The sequence below is a fragment of the Protopterus annectens genome, chromosome 16.part0, assembly GCF_019279795.1.
Source record: "Protopterus annectens isolate FY-2018-M chromosome 16.part0, PAN1.0, whole genome shotgun sequence".
Lineage (NCBI taxonomy): Eukaryota > Metazoa > Chordata > Ceratodontiformes > Protopteridae > Protopterus > Protopterus annectens.
In genome coordinates this window covers 402,586,836-402,607,659 of record NC_056750.1, presented here as the reverse complement: position 1 = coordinate 402,607,659, position 20,824 = coordinate 402,586,836, and the positions used below count along the sequence as shown (strand labels likewise).

General features: G+C 37.5%; 1 protein-coding gene across 3 annotated transcripts in view; it reads right to left on the bottom strand.

Annotated features, from left to right (window-relative positions):
- LHX6 (LIM homeobox 6) overlaps positions 1 to 20,257 on the bottom strand; it is a 254,317-nt gene extending 234,060 nt beyond the window's left edge. Inside the window, exons 1-4 of one of the 3 annotated variants that reach the window (XM_044058717.1) lie at positions 19,488 to 20,257; positions 18,362 to 18,433; positions 16,684 to 16,869; positions 13,017 to 13,138 (exon numbers count right to left, since the gene is read on the bottom strand). In XM_044058717.1, coding sequence (XP_043914652.1) covers positions 13,017 to 13,138; positions 16,684 to 16,869; positions 18,362 to 18,433; positions 19,488 to 19,565 — 458 coding nt within the window. In that variant the 5' untranslated portion in view covers positions 19,566 to 20,257. The remainder of the gene's footprint in view (positions 1 to 13,016; positions 13,139 to 16,683; positions 16,870 to 18,361; positions 18,434 to 19,487) is intronic. The other 2 variants (XM_044058715.1, XM_044058716.1) reach the window with 2 other exon arrangements.
- Positions 20,258 to 20,824: the final 567 nt, after the last annotated feature.

Below are 20,824 nucleotides of genomic sequence, written 5' to 3'. Positions count from 1 at the left end.
TAGCTGAATCTGAATCCTTATTATCTTACCCAGTTTCAATCCTTATCAACTGATCTATTCAAGAAGCCTATGTCCCTCTACTGTGAAAGCTATCCTATATTATACCTCTACATAAAGGTGGCAATTCTTATGATTTCTCAAACTACCATCCAATAGCCATACTTCTTCCCTTATCTAAGCTTCTTGAGAAATGTATTCACTCCCACGTTATGCAATTCCTGAACACACATAAGCTCCTCTCCACCAGTCAACACGGCTTCTGCCCACAGCACAGCACCACTACTGCTCTTCTCTCTTTTATTAATCAGCTTAACCATAACCAACACAGAAACAAAAATAATGTATCTGTTATAATTTTAGATCTCTCCAAAGCTTTCGACATGGTCTCACACACAAAAATATTAGATGCTCTAACCTCTCCATCCTTTGCCCCCTCTGGCATCTCCTGGTTCAAAAACTCTCTCTCAGACAGACAGCAATCTGTCCAATGGCAAGGTGAACTATCTCTTCTATTTCCAACTACCATAGGTGTACCACAAGGCTCAATCCTGGGCCCACTACTTTTTTCTATCTTCACAAACAATCTACATACCGCCACCCAGCAGGCCACACTTACAGTATGCAGATGACTCAACACTTATCTGCTCAGCCCCATCTCTGGCCACCCTACAGCAGCTGACCCAAGAATCCTTTACCTATGTTGAAAGCCACCCTACAGCAGCTGACCCAAGAATCCTTTACCTCTGTTGAAAGCTGGATCACTGACATCCAACTTATTCTAAACACCAACAAGACTAAAATTACTCCTGTTCACCCCTAATAAATGAAAATCTGCTCCCCTAACTTTCTCTATCACCTCTAGAAATGGTACTGTTATCTCCCCAATGGCTCATACTAAGCTCCTTGGGATAGAAATAGACAAAAATCTTTTCTTTTATGTCCATATTGCTCAGACCATCCAAAAAGTCCATAAAAAAATGGGAACTCTTTATAGACACAGGAATTTTCTCACAGACCAAGGACGAATCACCTTAGCTCAAACTCACTTACTGTCCACCCTTATGTATGCAGCACCAATCCTGACCCACATTAGAAAAACTGACCTTGACAAAATTGAGTCACGTTATATCAAAGCCGCCAAATTTGCTAACAACTCTACCTTCAGAACCCATCACTGCCAGGCATTTAGGGATGTTCAATGGCTAGAATTTCCTCAACTACTCACCTACAAACAGCTAGTCAGTGCCTTCAGCATCCTGAAGTACCCTGACAAAACTCCATCTCTACAACATCTACTTTCCCACTATTCTACTAATCATCTACTTCGTTCTACCAATAAATTTCTCCTCTGTATAACTAGGGCAAACAATACTGCAGGAAAGCTCTATACTCTCATACCATAGCTAAAAACTGGAATAACCTCCCCTCTTCTAGAACTTCTTCCTCTGCTATCACACAATTAAAAAAAAAAAATCACCCAAATCACACCTCAGGAAAACCTGGAATTGCCCATATATAACAAGGGGAGGACTGTATTTCTTATTCTGCTTTGCCTCCTTCCTAATCTTCCTACTGTTGAAATAACACAAGATTATAAGGTCTAGACTTGTAATTATTTCATAGTTTATTGGGACAGTTTAAGCTCACCATTGTTATTATGCAGGTCCCTGTGTCTGTCTTTTTTTGTTACTTAATCTAATTGTGGAGCTTTTCTCCCCACGCCTCCACTGAAAATGGACCTGGTCCAGTTGGATTATCCTGGTTAACAAATGTAAAATAAATAAATAAAAATATTAGTATCTTGGGGGTTTTCTATGTTTGCTCCTAGCGTGCAATCTGGTAACTTGTAAAGCCAGAGGCCCTTGACATTAGCCTTGACTTCCAAACAATAGATGTCAAAAAGAGTAGAACAACCAGAAGAGAGTCCTGGAGGACCCCACTGGGGACTGGCCTCTTTGTGGAGGTGGCCTCTCTAATCCTAAAATTCTGGGTCCTGTCTGTGAGCCAACTGGCTATCTCGTTAGTTACATAGGGGTTTATGCCCACTTCCATGAGTTTAACAATGCCCAAGTTGAGTATTGTATTTTATGCCTTAGCTAGGTCAAGGTAGGCAGTATGCACCATTTTGACCTCATCCATTGCCTTCAAGATCTTTTCAAAGAGGTCCACCAGGTTCAGTCAGCAGGACTTGCCTTTGATGAAACCAGACTCTTGTTGGATCTCCAGTGTGAGAAGGTTTCTTCTGTTATTGTTAATCATTCCCATGGTTTTGCATAGGAGGCTAGTTAGACTAATGGGTCTGCAGTTCCCAGAATCCATTGATAGTCCGCCTTTATGCGGAGGGATAAACATTGCAGTCTTCAATTCATGAAGTCTGTGCAGAGGCTGCAGTTGAACAGTGACCCTGAAAGGTTGTTATTTTAGAGTATTTAGGAGGCATCCTGGGATATTACTGTGGCTCACTGAAGATGTATTTTTGGCCTTAGAGATGGCATCTAAGACCTGCTCCCTACTGATATTTGGAGGAGTTATGTTTGATTGTATTTCTTGGGGGGGTGGCTGGAGGTGAAACTGGTAAAGTTGGAGTTGAAATGGTCAGGAAGATCTAGCAAATCTTTGGCCATGTGCCACTTTTGAGGTATCAGATATAGCTAAAGCAGGCGTTATGGATAGCCTTGGCCTGGGATGCTATCTTTGCCTCAAAATTTGTTTTGTTGGACTTTGTCCTCTTAGTTGTTTTTACTCAGCTTGATGAAAATTTTTATCTTTGTTTGGTGCTACACTTCCTAATTTTAGATATGACTTTTTTCTTTTGTTGTACAACCTGTTTAATGTTAAATTCCACAAGGGTGATTTGTTTTTTTAATTAGTTTTGGGCTTACTTCTACTAAGCACAACAACCTCTCTGCAGTCATTGACATGGTTGTACAGAGCTTCTGGAATAATTCTGCATAGGCTACTGCAGTATCTGGGTCTGGAGGAGCTTGAAACTGAGAGGTTAGCACTTAATAAAAGGTAGTTTGTCTTGGAGTAGTTTCTAACTGTTACAGGGTTTGGTCGGGTTACAGAACTGATTCTTATTTCAAGGGAGATTGCTTTGTGGTCTGACTTTACCAGAGAGGACACAACATGGGGGGTGGGGTGCAGCATTCTCCCATATTTAGGAGTACCAGTTCCACTATGTTTGTACTCTAGTAGGCATATGCATATTGTCTGAGGTGTTTGTTTGCAAGTCTAGGGATCTCTGCACCTGCAAATTTAGAGTCATGTAGGATTTCCATTATATAGATGGATAATTAAATTTCCCATGAATGTGGTATTTGGTTAAATATGAGTGCATCCAATAGGTCTAAGTATGAGCTATGGGTTTTGTGGGACATAGAGGGTGACCTATAGCCTTCTAGGATATGGTATGGGACTTTGTCTATGGTGATCTGGACATGAAGGAATTCCAGCGCATCATCCTGTTTAAAAAAACGAGAGGTATGTTAACAAGGATACTCTCTACAGCTATAGGCCATGTCCTGGTATCTGCTCAGATGTCCACATTCTCCAAGGGGAGGAGAGCTTGGTGGGAGTGGAGTTTCTTGTTTAGACTCCTGGCATTGAGCAGTGACACCTTTGGACTTCCTTGGGCAGATTTTGCTACGATGCAAAGTTTGTCAATGTGGCATTTCCTAAAAAGGCAATATGGAGAGGACAATATTTTAGCCAATATCCAAAAGCTTATATGGGACAGATGCAGACCATCCTTGGCAAAGCAACATGATCTGTTAACCTTCCTCCAATGCTGACAAGTACTGTATCCCCCTAAAATTACACCAGAAACTAAGCCAATTATTAAAGTCATTCACCTTCTGTTCATATTGTGGCATCATCTTTGGTCAAGGTAGAATGCTACTCAGTGCTAGACACATACCAGCCTATGACACAGTCTGAGAGCACAGTAATGTCTCACTTCATATAGTCTAGGGAGATGTCGCAGGTCATTTACACTTACATGGACTGTAACTGAATCATACTGGCACCTGTGGTGCAATGACTTGAGTGTGTGTGTAAATTGGTGGTTCTTGGCCCCTGGTAGGCAACTGACACTTATTTTCTCCTTGCTCAGCCTACAGAGTGGGGCATCAGTTCGACTAGAGTCCTGGGTAGTGCACGGACTTGCCTTATGGGCTTGGTAGTTGAGCCTCCACTGGGCGTGGCTCTATGTGCAGTGTTAGGTGTTACACCACTGGGCGTGGCTCTATGTGCAGTGTTAGGTGTTACACCACTGGGCGTGGCTCTATGTGCAGTGTTAGGTGTTACACCACTGGGCGTGGCTCTATGTGCAGTGTTAAGTGTTGTTTCTGCTGAGTGCTTTCTGTTTTGCTGAGGATAATTTCCACAGGTGGTGTCTGGGTTATCTTTGGGGTTTGCAAAGATGGCATTTAAGTGCCTCAGCATAAATAGGTCTGTATATGGGGAGGGTATATTGTGTTTTTGATAACTAGATTGTTGTTATACACGCTTGTACTTGAAAGTTTTGCCTCCAGAAGCATTGCATATATACATTGCTCACACACTGTATTTGTTTCTTTGAGTATTAAATGGTTGTCAGTGAACATTAGAGAATTATCACATTGTCTTAGTACACCTATATCCACTAAACTGTCTGTAGGGAACTTGGGAAACTGCTAATCCATGATATCAGTCCTTTATTGTGTGAACTACAAGGGTTAATAGTGGGCTGACTAAGGGTGCTTTTGGGGCCAAAGATTAGACTAGTCTATACAAGACTAAATTCAAGGAGCAGTGTTCTTCAACATGCAAATTAACTGCTGTGAGCCACTCAATGCACAAAGTAATTGCTCTGCAGTCACTGAGTTACTGGGACAATTCCAGAGGAGGTTTTGTAAGGGAAATTTGGTTTCTAGGTACCTGCATCTATACAGGGCACTATTACCAATGCTGCACAATGAACAGTGGTGGGTAAAAAACATGCCAAATTTATACAAGTACTTAAAATACATGAAAATGGCTTCTAAGTCATCTGGCCAGTAAAATAACTACTTAGTTTTCTTATAGGTTTCTCAATTCAGATAGTAAGTGGCTGCTTGGTCTGCCTGGACTCTCCCAGTCCTCTTAATGTAAAGACACACAAAAAAAAAGTTTTTTTTTCCCCCACACACTCTTAGTTGTATTTTATGTAAGAGCATTTGATCACAGACAGGTTAGTCTGACTTGTCAGGAAAGTAAATTGCTTATGCTAAATGCTGTTTTGATCATTTAAAAATCAAGTTGTGTATTTGTATGAATGATTGTTCAGTATTATCCTGACGTTTATATACTGTTAGAAACTATATTACAAAACCTCATCTAACTCAATTCATGCAACTACTTCATTCAAAAATAAATAAATAAAGCTAAGGTACCCAGCAGTGTCACAAATAAGAGACAAACACAACAAACTACAATACAAGCATAAATATTATTTAACGTAATATTTAATGCATAACTAATTATGAAACAGTGTAGTGGAATAATATACATTTACTATTATTTTTGATATACATTATATAATATTGCAAGGCAGTTTTGCCTTTGAAGAGATTTTGAGATGAAGCCGTTTTTGAAACACTTGAATGCATTTTATGTTTAAGTTAATTATATATATATATTCTGTTTCTTTATATTTGAATTAAAATAACTTACTTAGTGTTGTAAAATGTGTTATTGTTATACTGGGGTGTACTATTAAAACCTCGCTTTGTATGAAAGTATATTCATTTTTAAATAAACTGAAAAAAGATCATGTAAAAGTAGTCTAATATAAAAAGATGAAAAATATCTGTAGTCTTTAAAGTAAAAATGTGCATTTAGAAAAGGGTGAAACTGACATTCTTCAAGTATGCATTGAAATGATCCATTTCTCTGGTGGAGAAACTTCAGCTATTATAAATCATTTTTATTAAATCTGGATGCGGATATTGTGATAAAAGAAGATCTATGTGGCTACAGATGTAGGGTTAACATCCAGAAAACTGAAAGTTTTATTTTGTGGTTTTATAATATAGACCTGAAATCTAACAGATCTGTAATATGGGAATGTCGTGACTAACTACACAGACAAATGGACACTAACCTAAAAAATATTACGGAATAAGGCATTTTTAAAACAGCATTAGACTATGATATTCTTTAGCAGCAATGATTCTGTCAAACATATTGTAGCATAATGTACATTATCAACAGCAGCAGGCCCACGAACATCCCAAGCATAAAACAAGTGCAAAGCCACCAGTGAGATCAATGACAAGGGGCAGTGCCATTGTCGGATGTACTAAAATGTGTCTTGTTTGCAGAAGCTCCATCTCAGTGTGGCCCCTTTTGGGACAAGTGTCATGCTGCTTCACTGTGCCTGCTGATAACATGGGAACACTGCTGTTGTATTTAAAGTAGTATCCTGCGCCTTAACCATGTGGGAACACTGCTGTTGTATTTAAAGTACTACCCCGTGCCTTAACCATGTGGGAACACTGCTGTTGTATTTAAAGTACTATCCCGTGCCTTAACCATGTGGAAACACTGCTGTTGTATTTAAAGTACTATCCTGTGCCTTAACCATGTGGGAACACTGCTATTGCATTTAAAGTACTATCCTGTGCCTTAACCATGTGGGAACACTGCTGTTGTATTTAAAGTAGTATCCTGTGCCTTAACCATGTGGGAACACTGCTGTTGTATTTAAAGTAGTATCCTGTGCCTTAACCATGTGGGAACACTGCTGTTGTATTTAAAGTAGTATCCTGTGCCTTAACCATGTGGGAACACTGCTGTTGTATTTAAAGTAGTATCCTGTGCCTTAACCATGTGTAGCAAGGAAAGTGATCAGCAAATTACTGCACTTTTGACTTCCTTTTGCATGTGTGACTCTGCCTGAAATTGGATAATAGAGGTGATATGGCATAAATAATCAAATCCACCATAAATCAAATGCCTCTGTACAAGACAGCCTTTACTTAGTACAGTACCCCATCTTCCAAAATATCAAAAATACAACTGAACCAAGAGACTCATTTATATTCCACAAATATTTCACGTCTTTTTTTAGCTTTCTTACAAAGCGACATTTGCATGTGAACAGATGAGCTCTACATCAACATAAAGGGATTAAACAGAAATAGAGCACAGGTGTACAGATCGTGTATACGCTATCATAAAGACTCTGCTTCATTTCCTTCTAAACTGCAGAAATAAACATTAGATCAAGAATAAGATAGTAAGTACACATGCTATCTTCATATTATTTCATCTAAATTTATTGCCTCAGGCTATCCTATATTTGTTCTCTCTGTTCTTCTGATGTAGCATTTGAAGAAGTCCTATACAGCAGTTTGCCACCCGGATTGAAAAAGAAGTTAATTTTAGTACCACTCTTTCCTTCAGTCCCAGAGTATAATCCTCGCAGAAGAATGAGTCAACTTGACTTGATTTGTATAATTCACCTTTCACCTTAGTCTGCATCTGAATGTTTCTAGTGCCTCCTACTTCTTCATTATGCTCCCTGGGGAGGATATGTTGAAATTTTCCAGTCTCTGCTGGAGGTATAATCTATTATTCCAAGATCGTTTCTGTTCTTTTTTGCTGGAATGATTACAACCTTTGTTTGACTTTTTCAGAAGCATCCTCTCGTGCTGAATATATATCAGCTCAGGAATATAGTGGTTAGGTTTCCAAGGCCATTGTTAATCCTCTGAGTTCACAAATGGACTGTTATCATAAACTAGACCAGTGTGATGAGACTCGATTATTCAAAACCTGCTGCACTACTCTAAAGAAAGGTTGAGGGCTTGTCTTGTGCTTATTGGTTGCGGTGATATTGCAGAGACCACAAGACAACAAAATACTAACATCTAGAACCTTAGTATATAGATTTACTCATTTGCTGCAATACATATCCCTCATAATAAAAAGGGACATATTAGTACATCTAGAATGAATATCAGGCCAGTGTCAGCAGTTCCAGCTGTTTGTGAGCTCTGTAGAATTCTAACGCCTATACATTATATTCACCTGTTGCAGCCTTCAGTGAAATGACTTGTGGGGGAGGGAATAGCCAACACTGAGGTTTCAAACATGGAGACATGCTACAAATTTCAGGCAAATGGAAGACTACTTACACAAGCAAGCCAAAAGAATATAAAAAACACCTGCACATGCAATTACACAAAAGTGTTTTTTTTTTTCCTTCAACTTCATATGGCCTGCTGGTAGAGTCCAAGTAAATGTATATGCCAGTAATGACCTATGTTTAGGAAAGGGGTCAGGCTCCAGCTATCTAAGTAGGATGAAGAGCAGTGGGCAATAAGGGATGTCATCTCATTTCTTGTATCAACTCTTGTGTGAAACTAGTACTGGCAGGAGTAGTAGGCCATTAAGATGTAGCCAATATTCACCAGATTGAAACATGGTCAGGAGGAGCCCCCTACACCCAAATTCTATTATTATTACTACTAGTGTTATTATGTACCACATTCAAAGATGGCAAGAATAACATACCATCCTTAAAGCTCTTAATCTGGCAACAAACACCCTTGTCTCACTACTGCACCTGAAACATGGTGCCTTGCAGCAGTTTTCCTTTGTGTGCAAGATGCAGAACACACAAGAGGCAGGGACACAAGGGACCGGTACTGGTGCAGAACACAATGGGGCAAGACAGGACAAAGTCAATTGATTGGACTGAGAAAGGAGAGATAAAGAGATTAAATGAAAGAATAAAAAACATGCTACTTTACTGTTGTGCAGTGCTAGTATTTTATTTTCTTAAAGCATTTAATGTTTCAGATGTTTAAAAATTTGTTTAAACTCAATAAAATACATGTAATGAAACTGTAGCCTTGTGACCGATAACAGCCTTATTGAATCTACATGTCCTTTCTGATTAAAACAGTAAGCAGCCTATGTCTATAGTCTTTGTATAACATTTTTCTGTGTAAAATATTACATATGGACACAATGTGATGTGTGACATAATCATAAATAATAAAAATCAGCAAATTTATGTTTATGAAAAATGTAATGCAGCTTCTATTCACATTATCAATGATATAGGAGAAATATTAGTTTTGCAGGTAAAGTAACACTCCATGCCTCTCTTTGTCAGAGATGCAGAAAATAGTCTTGATCTCAGAATTTTGTTTAGCAGTGAGTCTGTGTCACAAATGTGGCAGTCCGCCTTATAAAGCCCATTATCTAATATTTGTGATTAGCGGTATGCCTGTATCACATACATGATATAGTCTCCCTTATAAAGCCCATTATCTAATATTTGTGATTAGCGGTATGCCTGTATCACATACATGATATAGTCTCCCTTATAAAGCCCATTATCTAATATTTGTGATTAGCGGTATGCCTGTATCACATACATGACATAGTCTCCCTTATAAAGCCCATTATCTAATATTTGTGATTAGCGGTATGCCTGTATCACATACATGACATAGTCTCCTTATAAAGCCCATTATCTAATATTTGTGATTAGCGGTATGCCTGTATCACATACATGACATAGTCTCCCTTATAAAGCCCATTATCTAATATTTGTGATTAGCGGTATGCCTGTATCACATACATGACATAGTCTCCCTTATAAAGCCCATTATCTAATATTTGTGATTAGCGGTATGCCTGTATCACATACATGATATAGTCTCCCTTATAAAGCCCATTATCTAATATTTGTGATTAGCGGTATGCCTGTATCACATACATGACATAGTCTCCCTTATAAAGCCCATTATCTAATATTTGTGATTAGCGGTATGCCTGTATCACATACATGATATAGTCTCCCTTATAAAGCCCATTATCTAATATTTGTGATTAGCGGTATGCCTGTATCACATACATGATATAGTCTCCCTTATAAAACATTATCTAACATTTTTGTTTAGCTGTATGCCTGTGTCACATACATAGTACACTCTAACTTACAAAACATTTTATTATACAATATATGTTATGTTCTATATTTTAACAGATGAATTATTTCTAAGTGAGTTTAGTGAAGTGGTACTGGCCAAAATGTACAATTTTATGGCTTTGCACATTCTAATTTAGACACCGTAAACATTTGAGATTCTGTTTCGTTTGGTTGGAAATCTAAATGAAACCAAATATGTGACCTGAAAATCGTGATTATAGTCCTTTCCAGAAACTCTCACCATTAACCACTGAAGACGTAACTACTCCAAAGCTCACATTTAAAACGTTCATTACTTAAACAAGGCAGTGTGTTACAAGTACTACTAACAGATAGCAGCTGTAAAGGAACATATAAAAAACTAAACGTTCTGATGTTTGCCGCTTCTCATTAAAGTGGAGCAACTATTATTCCTGCACTAAAACAGAACTGTCAAGAATTAAGGTGAGAGACAGCCTTCTGTCTAAAAGCAGAAATCGTATAAGTTTATGTTAAGATCTCGTAGAAAACATGTATACCTGCTTCCATTATAAGAACTTAGTTACCGTCATGATTTCAAATGAACTGCAGCTCCGTGAATGAGCCAGCCATCACCTTACCGAGCTTACATCAGAAGTTTAATAAATATATCTAGATATAGCCAAATGAAAAATCTGTACTTTCATATCATACATAAGCAATATAAAATGCAGTGGTCAACACACTCGCTACCACTTCAAAAGTGGGCTTCAAAGCAGTCACTATACTTAAACTTGAAACTTGGGTGCATATTTTAAACAGTGACAAATATTTGCCCTCATCGGTTCAGCTTCATAGCCTGTTCATTTTAGTGTTAACCTATCCCCATTATACCATACATAAATCATAGAAAACTTAATATGTTTGACATTTGTATAACTGATAAATACTTTTAAGAAAAATGTTGCAACCGTGTACTCAAAAAATAGTGAACAAATCACTTCGCATTTATAAATGTATGCAACATTCTAACCATGTAAGTATACATATAGCTCTTTTAATGCTTCAAAATAAAAATCCTCATAATAAAATTGTTTCTTTAATACCTAGTATCTAACAATTATTCCTCATAAAACGAATTTGTGCACTACTCTATTTGTGAATTGCCGAGAAGTAGTATTACTACACAATTTTTGCAATTCATTTTGTGCTGCGATTTGTACAGTTTCACTACATCCTTAATATTTGAATATCTGTAACTATTCAAAGATCCGTCCAGCGCCCCGCGGCCCCACACACACACACACACACACACACACACACACACACAGTTTTCCCTTCTGCATACAAGCAGATGTTTCTCTATAAAGTTCAACACCTACAGATTTATGTGCAGGACAGAGAGGAGTGTTCTGAAGCGTTTGCCCCATTTACCGCTGTGATGTGCATCAGGAACCTTTCTATTCAAGGTCACAATCTCGGTTGTATTATTTTAAATACAACCATATCATATAATTGCATTTATTTCAATTTCGATTTGCCTGTATAACTTACTACTCTTGCTTATTTCCTCAAAGTAAAAAAGCATACGTGAATGACTAGAGGATTTAACTATTACTGCTTCTAAACTAGCAAAAATACCTTGCAGATATTAAACGATTCCTATCCATAAGGTTGCTTGTTTTCAGCAATGTTCCTGCATATTAATTTTGAAATTGTTCATTTGGGCAATGAATGCAAGGCTTACTGATTTATTACTTAACACACCTTCCCTGAGTATATTCTTAACAGGTACACAACAATTAACTCTCTCTATTCCAGAAAACTCACACTGTACACTCATATGTTATTAAAAATGTATCCTATAGCTATTGCAGCCTTTAGTTGCTGGTACCCTATGTGCTTTGTTATTCGGGTTCTGTTCTCTTTAATAATAAAACACACATAATAACAGAAATATTTTATGCATAGTATATTCATATGTTCGTTGGGTATACTGACGAGTTCGCTGTGGCATCTCGTTATATTGTGAGATGTAGAGGTATGTTAGCTAAAATAGACCCAATATATATCACACTAGCCTTGGACGGGCAAAGCCTCATGTACTTGAACCTCCTTTTACTTTTTATAAGGATCCAACGTCCCCTTAAACAAATGAACAATGTTCACGTGTTAACCTTATCGAGAAAGATAAGATCAAACTGTTAAGAAAAACTAGTTTATGGGACAAACTACCACACACGCAACAAACGTGAATAAATGAAATGGTAATATCACAATCTGGATTAGATTGCATTACGTTTGACAGCGCGTTGTTTCCGTTTTGTTTTCTGTATCATAGCCTGCATTTCGGTTATGAACATTTTTGTGCAAAAGCGCATTACATGTAGCCTGCCTCTATAAGCTACAATACAAAGTCAGGTATAATCTTAATTTAAGTGTTTTATTTTGCTGGGCAGTCCTGCGCCCCTGACACCGTGTATCTGCTATTCTATCTATTTTACCCAGGTTTACTTTTTACTTGTTATGACTGCCACAAATCACCGTTATCATCGGGGTCTCCCTCTTTGCAAATTTCCCGGTGGTAATTTAATTTTATTTATTTATTTAGTTTTTTTTTATATCATTACTCAGACTCGTACCCCTACCTGAATGTTATAAACTTGCTTAGTACACCTCACAAAGTAATATCACAAACGCCTGTGCAGTATTATCAGATGGATTTTCCTTTTCCACTTGGCTCTCTCCTATTCACTGTTTAATCTGGCCTCTATAGTTCTTAATAATGTGTTTTATGTTCTTACAGGCATAACCATTTTGTTATAAACACCAGCAAAACATGCTAAGAACATCATCTACTCCAGTAACTTACGTTAAGCAAGATATTAGAGCATTTAATTTTGACGTATAAGCAGAACACAGAATAACAAATAACCACGTGTAAGGCAAATCATAAAAATGTGTGTTGATTAGAAGAAACACAATTAAAATAGCGCAATGCTGCTTCAGTCTTTTAGCTTCTATATTTATTCATTAAAGCTCTGACGTGCTGTGTCTCAGTCATGTCCATCATTAACCAATGTCCTACCTGAAATAATCCATTTTGCAGAAAATCTCCTTATTCTTTATGTAACAGCTGTTGTGTTGTCGTAGCGAAGTTCGACAAACTGAGCACTCCAAGCACCGTACATGCCAGATAAGGTTGTTCACCTAAAGAGGGGAACACAACACCAGACAATTGGTGTAACTGCTGTTTAAGATGTTCTGAAAACACACATAAACACCTGGCTAGCACAGCAAAATGTGTAATAGACTGCTGAGCAGATTGTTCTTTTTAGTTTCTACATTATAGTCTTCTGTGAGTTTCGGGGATATATTGTTTCTAACTGCTACCTCGCCAACTACTAGACGCACCCAAGAAAAGTGACTGAAGCAATCAATTAACGGATTAGTTTGTTTAGGGGAGAGTCATGCTGGTCTCTGTAAAGGCATCCATTTTTTTCGACAAAGATGCTGAAAATATAAAAACAAAATAGGTCCTAGCGAAAAGAAAATAATTCTAAACAAAATGCAGCAACCAGTAAGTACTTTAGACACAATTAATGATTTTCAACACAGTTGGTAGGAAAGCAATCAATTTGTTTATTAATTAATTAATTAGTTAAGGGGATCGTTATACTGGGTCCAGTAAAGGTGCCCATTCAGGACAGACCCTAAGACAGAAAAACAAACAAGTATAAAATAGCTTTTAACAAATACAGGCGGCAATCACTAAATACACTAGCACAACAAGCAGTTTCCATCTGCTTTCCTGACACAAGCCAATCCAATTATCAATAATTTTAACAAAGCTTCCTCCTGCAGGTTGTGTGAGCATTTTGCCATTCAGCTTTTTGTTCTGAAAGCCTTCTTGAATCTGGAGTCGGTAAAAGGACTTAGGTGTTAAATGAAATGTTAACACAGGGACTAGTTACCCCACTATGCTGATGTAGTTAATTGACTGATTTTTCCAACAAATGTGGAAAGTACCATCAGAGTCTCAATAAACAATTCAAGTACAATACTGGCCAAAAAGTGAGAACAAACAGAAGACTCCAAAAATACATCATAATACAATAACATTGTTGTCGCTTTTCTGTATCCTTTGTTGCTTTTTATATTACAATTTTAAGTCAGAAAATCCTAGTTCAATCAACTGAAATGTGTACTTTAAAACTTCTCTGAAAATTATTCCAGTATTGGCACAACCCCCCACACACACACACACACACACACACATACACACATTCGTACGTAACATACACAGTCGCACAATTAATTATTTAAATTTGTCAATGGCAAAGTTATGATGTCCGACCCTTTTATTAAATTTCTTAGATATTAAGAACATATAGCCTGTTGGAAACAAAATGGTGTGTCCTAAATGGAACTGCCATTGTGCAAAAAACAATAGTCAATTAAATGTTGTTAGCCTGAGGTGTCAGATTATTATACAGCAATATTGCAAAAATAAGTAAAATATAATACATTTAGGTGTCTGCATAAATTATATATGCATTTACACAAAAACACAGGAACACTTTTCTATACCCGCTCCATTCAACTCTGAGTGGCAAAGAGCTAGATTCTATCCACACAAGCATACCTCCCAACTGGGAGATTTTCGCAGAATGTCCAGATTTTTGCCTGATGCTTTTGGTCTGTCACTGGTAACATTTGTGGTTTTCTGTCAAATCTGTGCGGAGTGAAGTTACTAAATGACATAATTTCAGTTTCATAGTTCATATTCTTCAGAGAATGCGTACTAACACAGATCTTGTTATTCTACCAACTTTCTAGGTTTGTAAGACCAATCTTTAAATCTGGCCCTTTGTCTCCACCATCATTTTAGACGTTTGTCCGGATTTCACACACTAAGAAAATGAGAAATATGCAAGCAACCATCATAAGTTTTACCCCTACTGGACAGGACAGACCCTGATAAGCACACACACTCCCTCTCTCTTCCCCTTTCTGTCTCTCTTTCTTTATAGATATGAAATCACAGACATGAACATATGCGTGTATGTGTGTGTGTGCGCACACACGCGCACACACACACACACACACACACACACGCACACACATATATATATATATATATATATATATATATATATATATATATATATATATATATATGTCTCTCAACCTCTTAACGCAAGGAATCTGGACAGTGTTAAATATAATGGGGAAGAAAGGGCCAAACATAGGGATAGATTTTAAAAGTGCTGTTATAAACTTAGAAAGTTACTAGAATAAAAGGCATTTTCTGAAATATATGAAGTATGCAACTTAAATGGCTGTCATTATTTAATGATTTAAGTCCATTTGCCAAAGAAATGAGAAAAAGACTAAAAACGTGCCAAAAATCTGAATATTCTGCAAAAGTCTTTCTCTCGCTCTCTCACACGCACACACACACAAACACACACACACACACACACACACACACACAGGTGTGTGTGTGCGCACTACTATGGGGCATTTGCAAATCAAACTTTCTATTGCTCCTAAACCTTCAGATTGTATGCGGTGTTTTTCTGTAATGTTGCAGCTGAAATGCAAGTGGAGACATAACTTTGCTGGAAGATGTTTTAAATTTTAGAATGCAGCACTTTCAATACATTTAGTTTAGAGAAACATTTTCTTGACTTTGGAAATGCCAGCAGCAGTTGGCAAATAACACCTGCGAGATGCTCTTCACTGCAAAAGGCAGAAGGCATTTTTTTAGATTCTCTAGTGTTGACAGAAAGTTCATGTATGTATGCACTCTTACTGGTGAGGTGTTGCGTATGAATTGTCACCAGTGCATTCAGTTTGGTTAAAATATGCAAAACTGTGATCATGTTCCACAGAAGTCCTTCTATTTTCATCTTGACTGTTGCTATACTGGAAATGTTCTGTAGTCTGTTGTGTGTGTGTGTGTGTGTGTGTGTGTGTGTGTGTGTGTGTTTCTTCGCTTTTCACCATGATACTCTAGCATGGAAAATGGGCAACGAATCTTCAACTTAGTATCCTTAGCAAGTGGTAGGTAAGGTACTGCGGCACTGAGGTACATGCAGTGCAGGCGTGTTTCCAGTTGGTATTAACTAAACAGACGTTTCTGAATAATAATAATAATAATAATAATAATAATAATAATAATAACAACAACACGTGTCTTGGAGTGTCATCATACTTATCGCTTACTCTGCCTGATGATTGTGTATTCCACCACTATAAACATAACCCACACATGAACACGAGTCAGCCCATGCCTTTTCATATGGCACATAACTTGTTTTCTCTTCTTAAAACGAAAATACCGGATGTTTCAAAACCTTGCATACAGAGTTTAAGATGTTCCAAAACCGTATGCATTGTTCTTAAGGGAAAATACTCTGAAGTTCTGCATCATGAAAACATTATTTCAATAGTTTATTAATAACAGTCCTGCATAAATGGTGCCACCTTATGTAATACAAAAATAAAAATAATAAATAAAAATAAGTATGGTAAATAAATATATTGCAATCAATGTTCCTTGATTTTAAATAGTTAGCAAATAGTCCATAAATGAAAAAGCAACGAAAGTAGTTGTTTCAGAAAAAAATAGTACATCCAGAATGACTTAAGCCTGTAACACTAGTAAACTGATTTGTGCTTACTCTGTAAAGTTCTTATGTAATACTGCTAAAATGGATGGAGTACTGTGGATGCTGAAAGTGTCCTACCTTTAACAGGTATCTGTCCAAAATTTCAAGGCCACAGCTGGAACAGATGTGTTTTCCAGTAGAAGGTATGGAAGAAGAGGAGGAAGAAGATGAAGGAGGAGAGCAGATGGACGGAGTGGATGGGGGACTCGGAGAAGAGTTGGCCTCTTCCAGGTTACATTTTAGACTTTCACCGTCAGACTGAGACTACGGCAGAAAGAAAAATACAAGGGTCATTGTGAGGTTTATTTGTGAGTGTTTAAAGAATGTGTTTATCTTTACAAAACAGTGTGTATTCAGACAGATATCCTCTTAATACAACCCACAAAATACCAACATTTTGGTACATTTATTGCACAGAAGATGACCGTTCCATTTATATTATGTTGCAGGTAAAAAACTAATACTTGCTTTATTTATTTAATAGATCATTTACTTGTGTACACAACTCTTAACTATAACCAAGCTTAGAGCACTAGTTTGAAAATGACCATCGTGTGTACTAAGGAATCTCCTGATGCAAACATTCCAAACAGTGAATGACTGAAATTTGCTTTCCCCTCCTGCCTTCCCAAGACAACAAAGCAACAAAGAGATCATTTTAAGTCACAAATCATGTCTTCAAATATCAGTTATAGTCAAGGAGATCTGTTTCTAATGTGCGATTAAGTAACACAGCATTCTGATTACTGAAAAAAAAAAAACAGTTTTCTTCATTCAAGAAGAACTAGAATTGATCTATTTTGTATTAATTTAGACAACTGGAACAATAGCCTCTTCTGCTTTCTCACACACAAAAAAAAAATGAAATGAAATAAAAGGCCTATACGACTGGACTGTCCAAATGCTGCTGAAGTCATTTGCTTATTGCCAGAGTTATAAAGATTACTATTACTTTAGCAAAATTACAGAGTTTGGAAAGTTTACTTGTTTAGTGTCTCAGTGACTACACACAACTTAAGCCATCACGAATTGCTAGATACCCCTTCTTGCATGGGGTGAAAAGACATACGGACTATAAAAATAAAGACGTACTTGGTGCAAACCAAGGCTATCACTAAATGGTATCCATGATCATAAACTGTTTTGTTAATGAGAATCTGACATCCTCTCCCCCCAATAAAGCATCTCAATGTGCTATAGTGACGGCCCTTACTAAGATAGTTGTATAGCCGGTCCATATATAAGCAGCTTTCACTAAAATGCTGATTTACATCAGCATATAAAGCAATATTGCCTTGTTGATTTAGCAGAGGCCTACAGTTGCATTAACTACAACAAAATGAAAGCAGCTGCTCTCTTTCACTAACGCTAGGTCAGTTAATTTCAAGTAATGCAGAGTGTGAACAATTTATTTTAGGAACAGCAACAAGCCGTTAAAACTATGTAATAACACGTATGCGAAATTCTACACACTAGGACTAAAGACAGGGCATCACTCATGCGTTATTCCAGGAAGATCCCTTTTTTTCTTTCTGAAATTAATTTTTACATTTATTGGAGAAGCAGAACATCATTACCCATTTAAATAATGTCCCCAATTAAAACCCGTATGAAACGTAAAATTATGCAGGTAAGTTGTATAAAATAGCACGCGCTCACCCAAGTGACAAGCGCGCGCTTACACACGCACACGCACCCACAAAACAACACATTGAGTGAAGACGAGAGTGTGACAGCGAGTAAAATAGATTCTTACCATCATATGAGGGTGTTTGCTGTCCAAGCAACGGGATGCGCCTTGAGTATTCTGGCCTTCTTGGGACATCACCTTTAGGAAGAAAAAAATGGGAAAGTGTATAGCACCTATATACTATACAAACAGTGTTTCGCTTTCACCAAGTTCTGTTTCAAATCCTTCAGTAAAATGTGGCCTATATAAACCGACGCCAAACAATAAATAAGAACTTTCTAGTGGGCATTTAAACCGTTTGCAACAAAAGCTGTATCTTTTTAATGAAGCAATTTGAATTTGGATTGATTTTTTCCAGCACTTAACCCATGCCTCTTGAAGTAATCGCTCAGTTCCCATGCAATCCAAGGCACTGAAAAACATAAACTACCTGCAATTAGAAATTGCCTGAAATGCCCAAGATAAGAGGCATGCAGAGTGTCAATTTCAACTGTCAATCAGAAAAGGCATCAGGCCACCCAAAGAATTGCAAATTTGATTTTTTAATGGTAGTAATTAAAAATCGAATTTTTCTGAGCAGAAATGCACTGTGAAGTGGTTGGATTGAACATTGCACTATTCATAATAAAACACGTTCAGCTTCCACCTCTTTTAAAACGCTCGCAGCTGATATTTGAAGCTAAATAAGGGTAGTAATTTTTGGCGCTTGTATTGCATCACTATATAAGAAATAGCAGATTTTCAGTTATTAAGACTCCATTCAAGCAGACAATAAAATAGTCTGTTTTAGAGTTGCTCTCTGTCCTCTTTGGAATGATTTTTCAAAATTAAGTGACAGAATTTGCATTTGGGTTTGATTTGTGGACGCCTGATATTTGATTGACTCAACCTCAGCTTTGCAATGCCTTGACCATAAAAGAAATCAATAGGTGTCCTTTGGTTCAACCTTTTCTTACCCTTATGGTCGAGCTCCGACCAGTATAAAGTTTCTGTTTTCTGAAAGCTATAACCTCGCATAGTTATGTCAGCCCTTTGTATATTCTGCTTTTAAACATATTCAGTATCGATTACTTGTTAGTGACAACTATCTAATTACATTTTTGTCACTAAAAGAAATCAGTCCCGAGGTCTGAGCTCTGGAAACATCAACTCATTATTTTTCTGCACTGACGTTCAGAAACGTTTATCTTACCTTTTCAGCTGGAATACCTTCAGACAAAAGTTTGTTTCCTTCTGGCAGTGGAGCCATACTTTCATTTTTCCAGTACATGGAAAACGTAAGGTAGCCCAGCTTCGAAGTATTCCGCAGCAGAGCCTCCTAACGTGACCCCCTCAATTCCCAGCAGAAGTACTTAAATCCACTTGGTGACTTTTGTAGGAAAGGAAGAGAAAGAAAAAAGTATTCCAGTGTGGATCCTGACCAATGATGCCAGTTCAAAATAAAGTCTTAGGGCAATCGAATTTCCCAAATCAGATTTAATATTCCCGAAAACGTCCTTTGTGTGAGAGAGCATAAGAAACAAACAGCAACAAAAGAAAAAAAAAAAACTGCTGTGACTTCAATGTGATACACACATCGGTTGTTGCTGTTGGAGTTTAGCAGTGCTGCTGAAATCTTCCTTCCACTTTTCCTGTTAGGATGGAGTTTGCTTGAAGGCAGGAAGTGAAATGGAGTAAAGTTGGGTGGCTGGGAGGGCAGGTCTGTTGTGTAAAAAGCTCCCTAGAAAGTCCTGCAGGAACACTAGGAACTCTTAAATCACTACCTTGTTGTGAGTGGTTCCTGGAGAAAGTTTTCTGACATAGTCACACAGGCTGCGTATGGGGAAGCCTCTGGAACAAAGCTTTTAATTTTTTTGCAAAATGATTTCAAGTCCCACGTAAGACTGTTGTCAATGCATCAACTAGCAGCAGAGCTGGTTCCCAAGTAACACACTTGCGAGAGCTTGCAAGTTCAAAGGGATATATAGGAGTGACTGCCACTTAATATTTCCGAAGGCACTTTTATAGAGGGCATTTACTCTGGACGTGAAACATTTCACCAAATTTTTTAATTAATCTAAACGGAATCACCGTAATGGTACCAGTTTAGCAGTCACAACAAGCTCTTTTTAAACGTGGGAGTGTGTATGTTTCATTGTGCTTTTGGTGACCGAGTAGCTCTAGTCTGGGGATTAGGAGTGCACCGAACCTGTCATCCAAACCACCCTTGTATGATAAATGATGAGGACCGAGGCCTGCGGGATTCATAGGATTTTAAATTACCTGAGTTCAATAAAACGTCGCTACGTCATTACACCCAGTGCCTACAAACACCACCAACACAAACCTACTGGGGAACCCCAATATCATGGCCAAACATAGCTTACTCTTCACAGATCTTTTGGCAATGTTGGTTTCTTCCAGTTTAATTGGTGCAATTTTGTAGTTCAGTTAGGAATCTGTATTTAAAGGATGAGATAAGTAGCAGGTACCTAGTTACATATAAGTTTTAGTATTTTTTTTATTTTACTTGATATAACCCTGAATAAC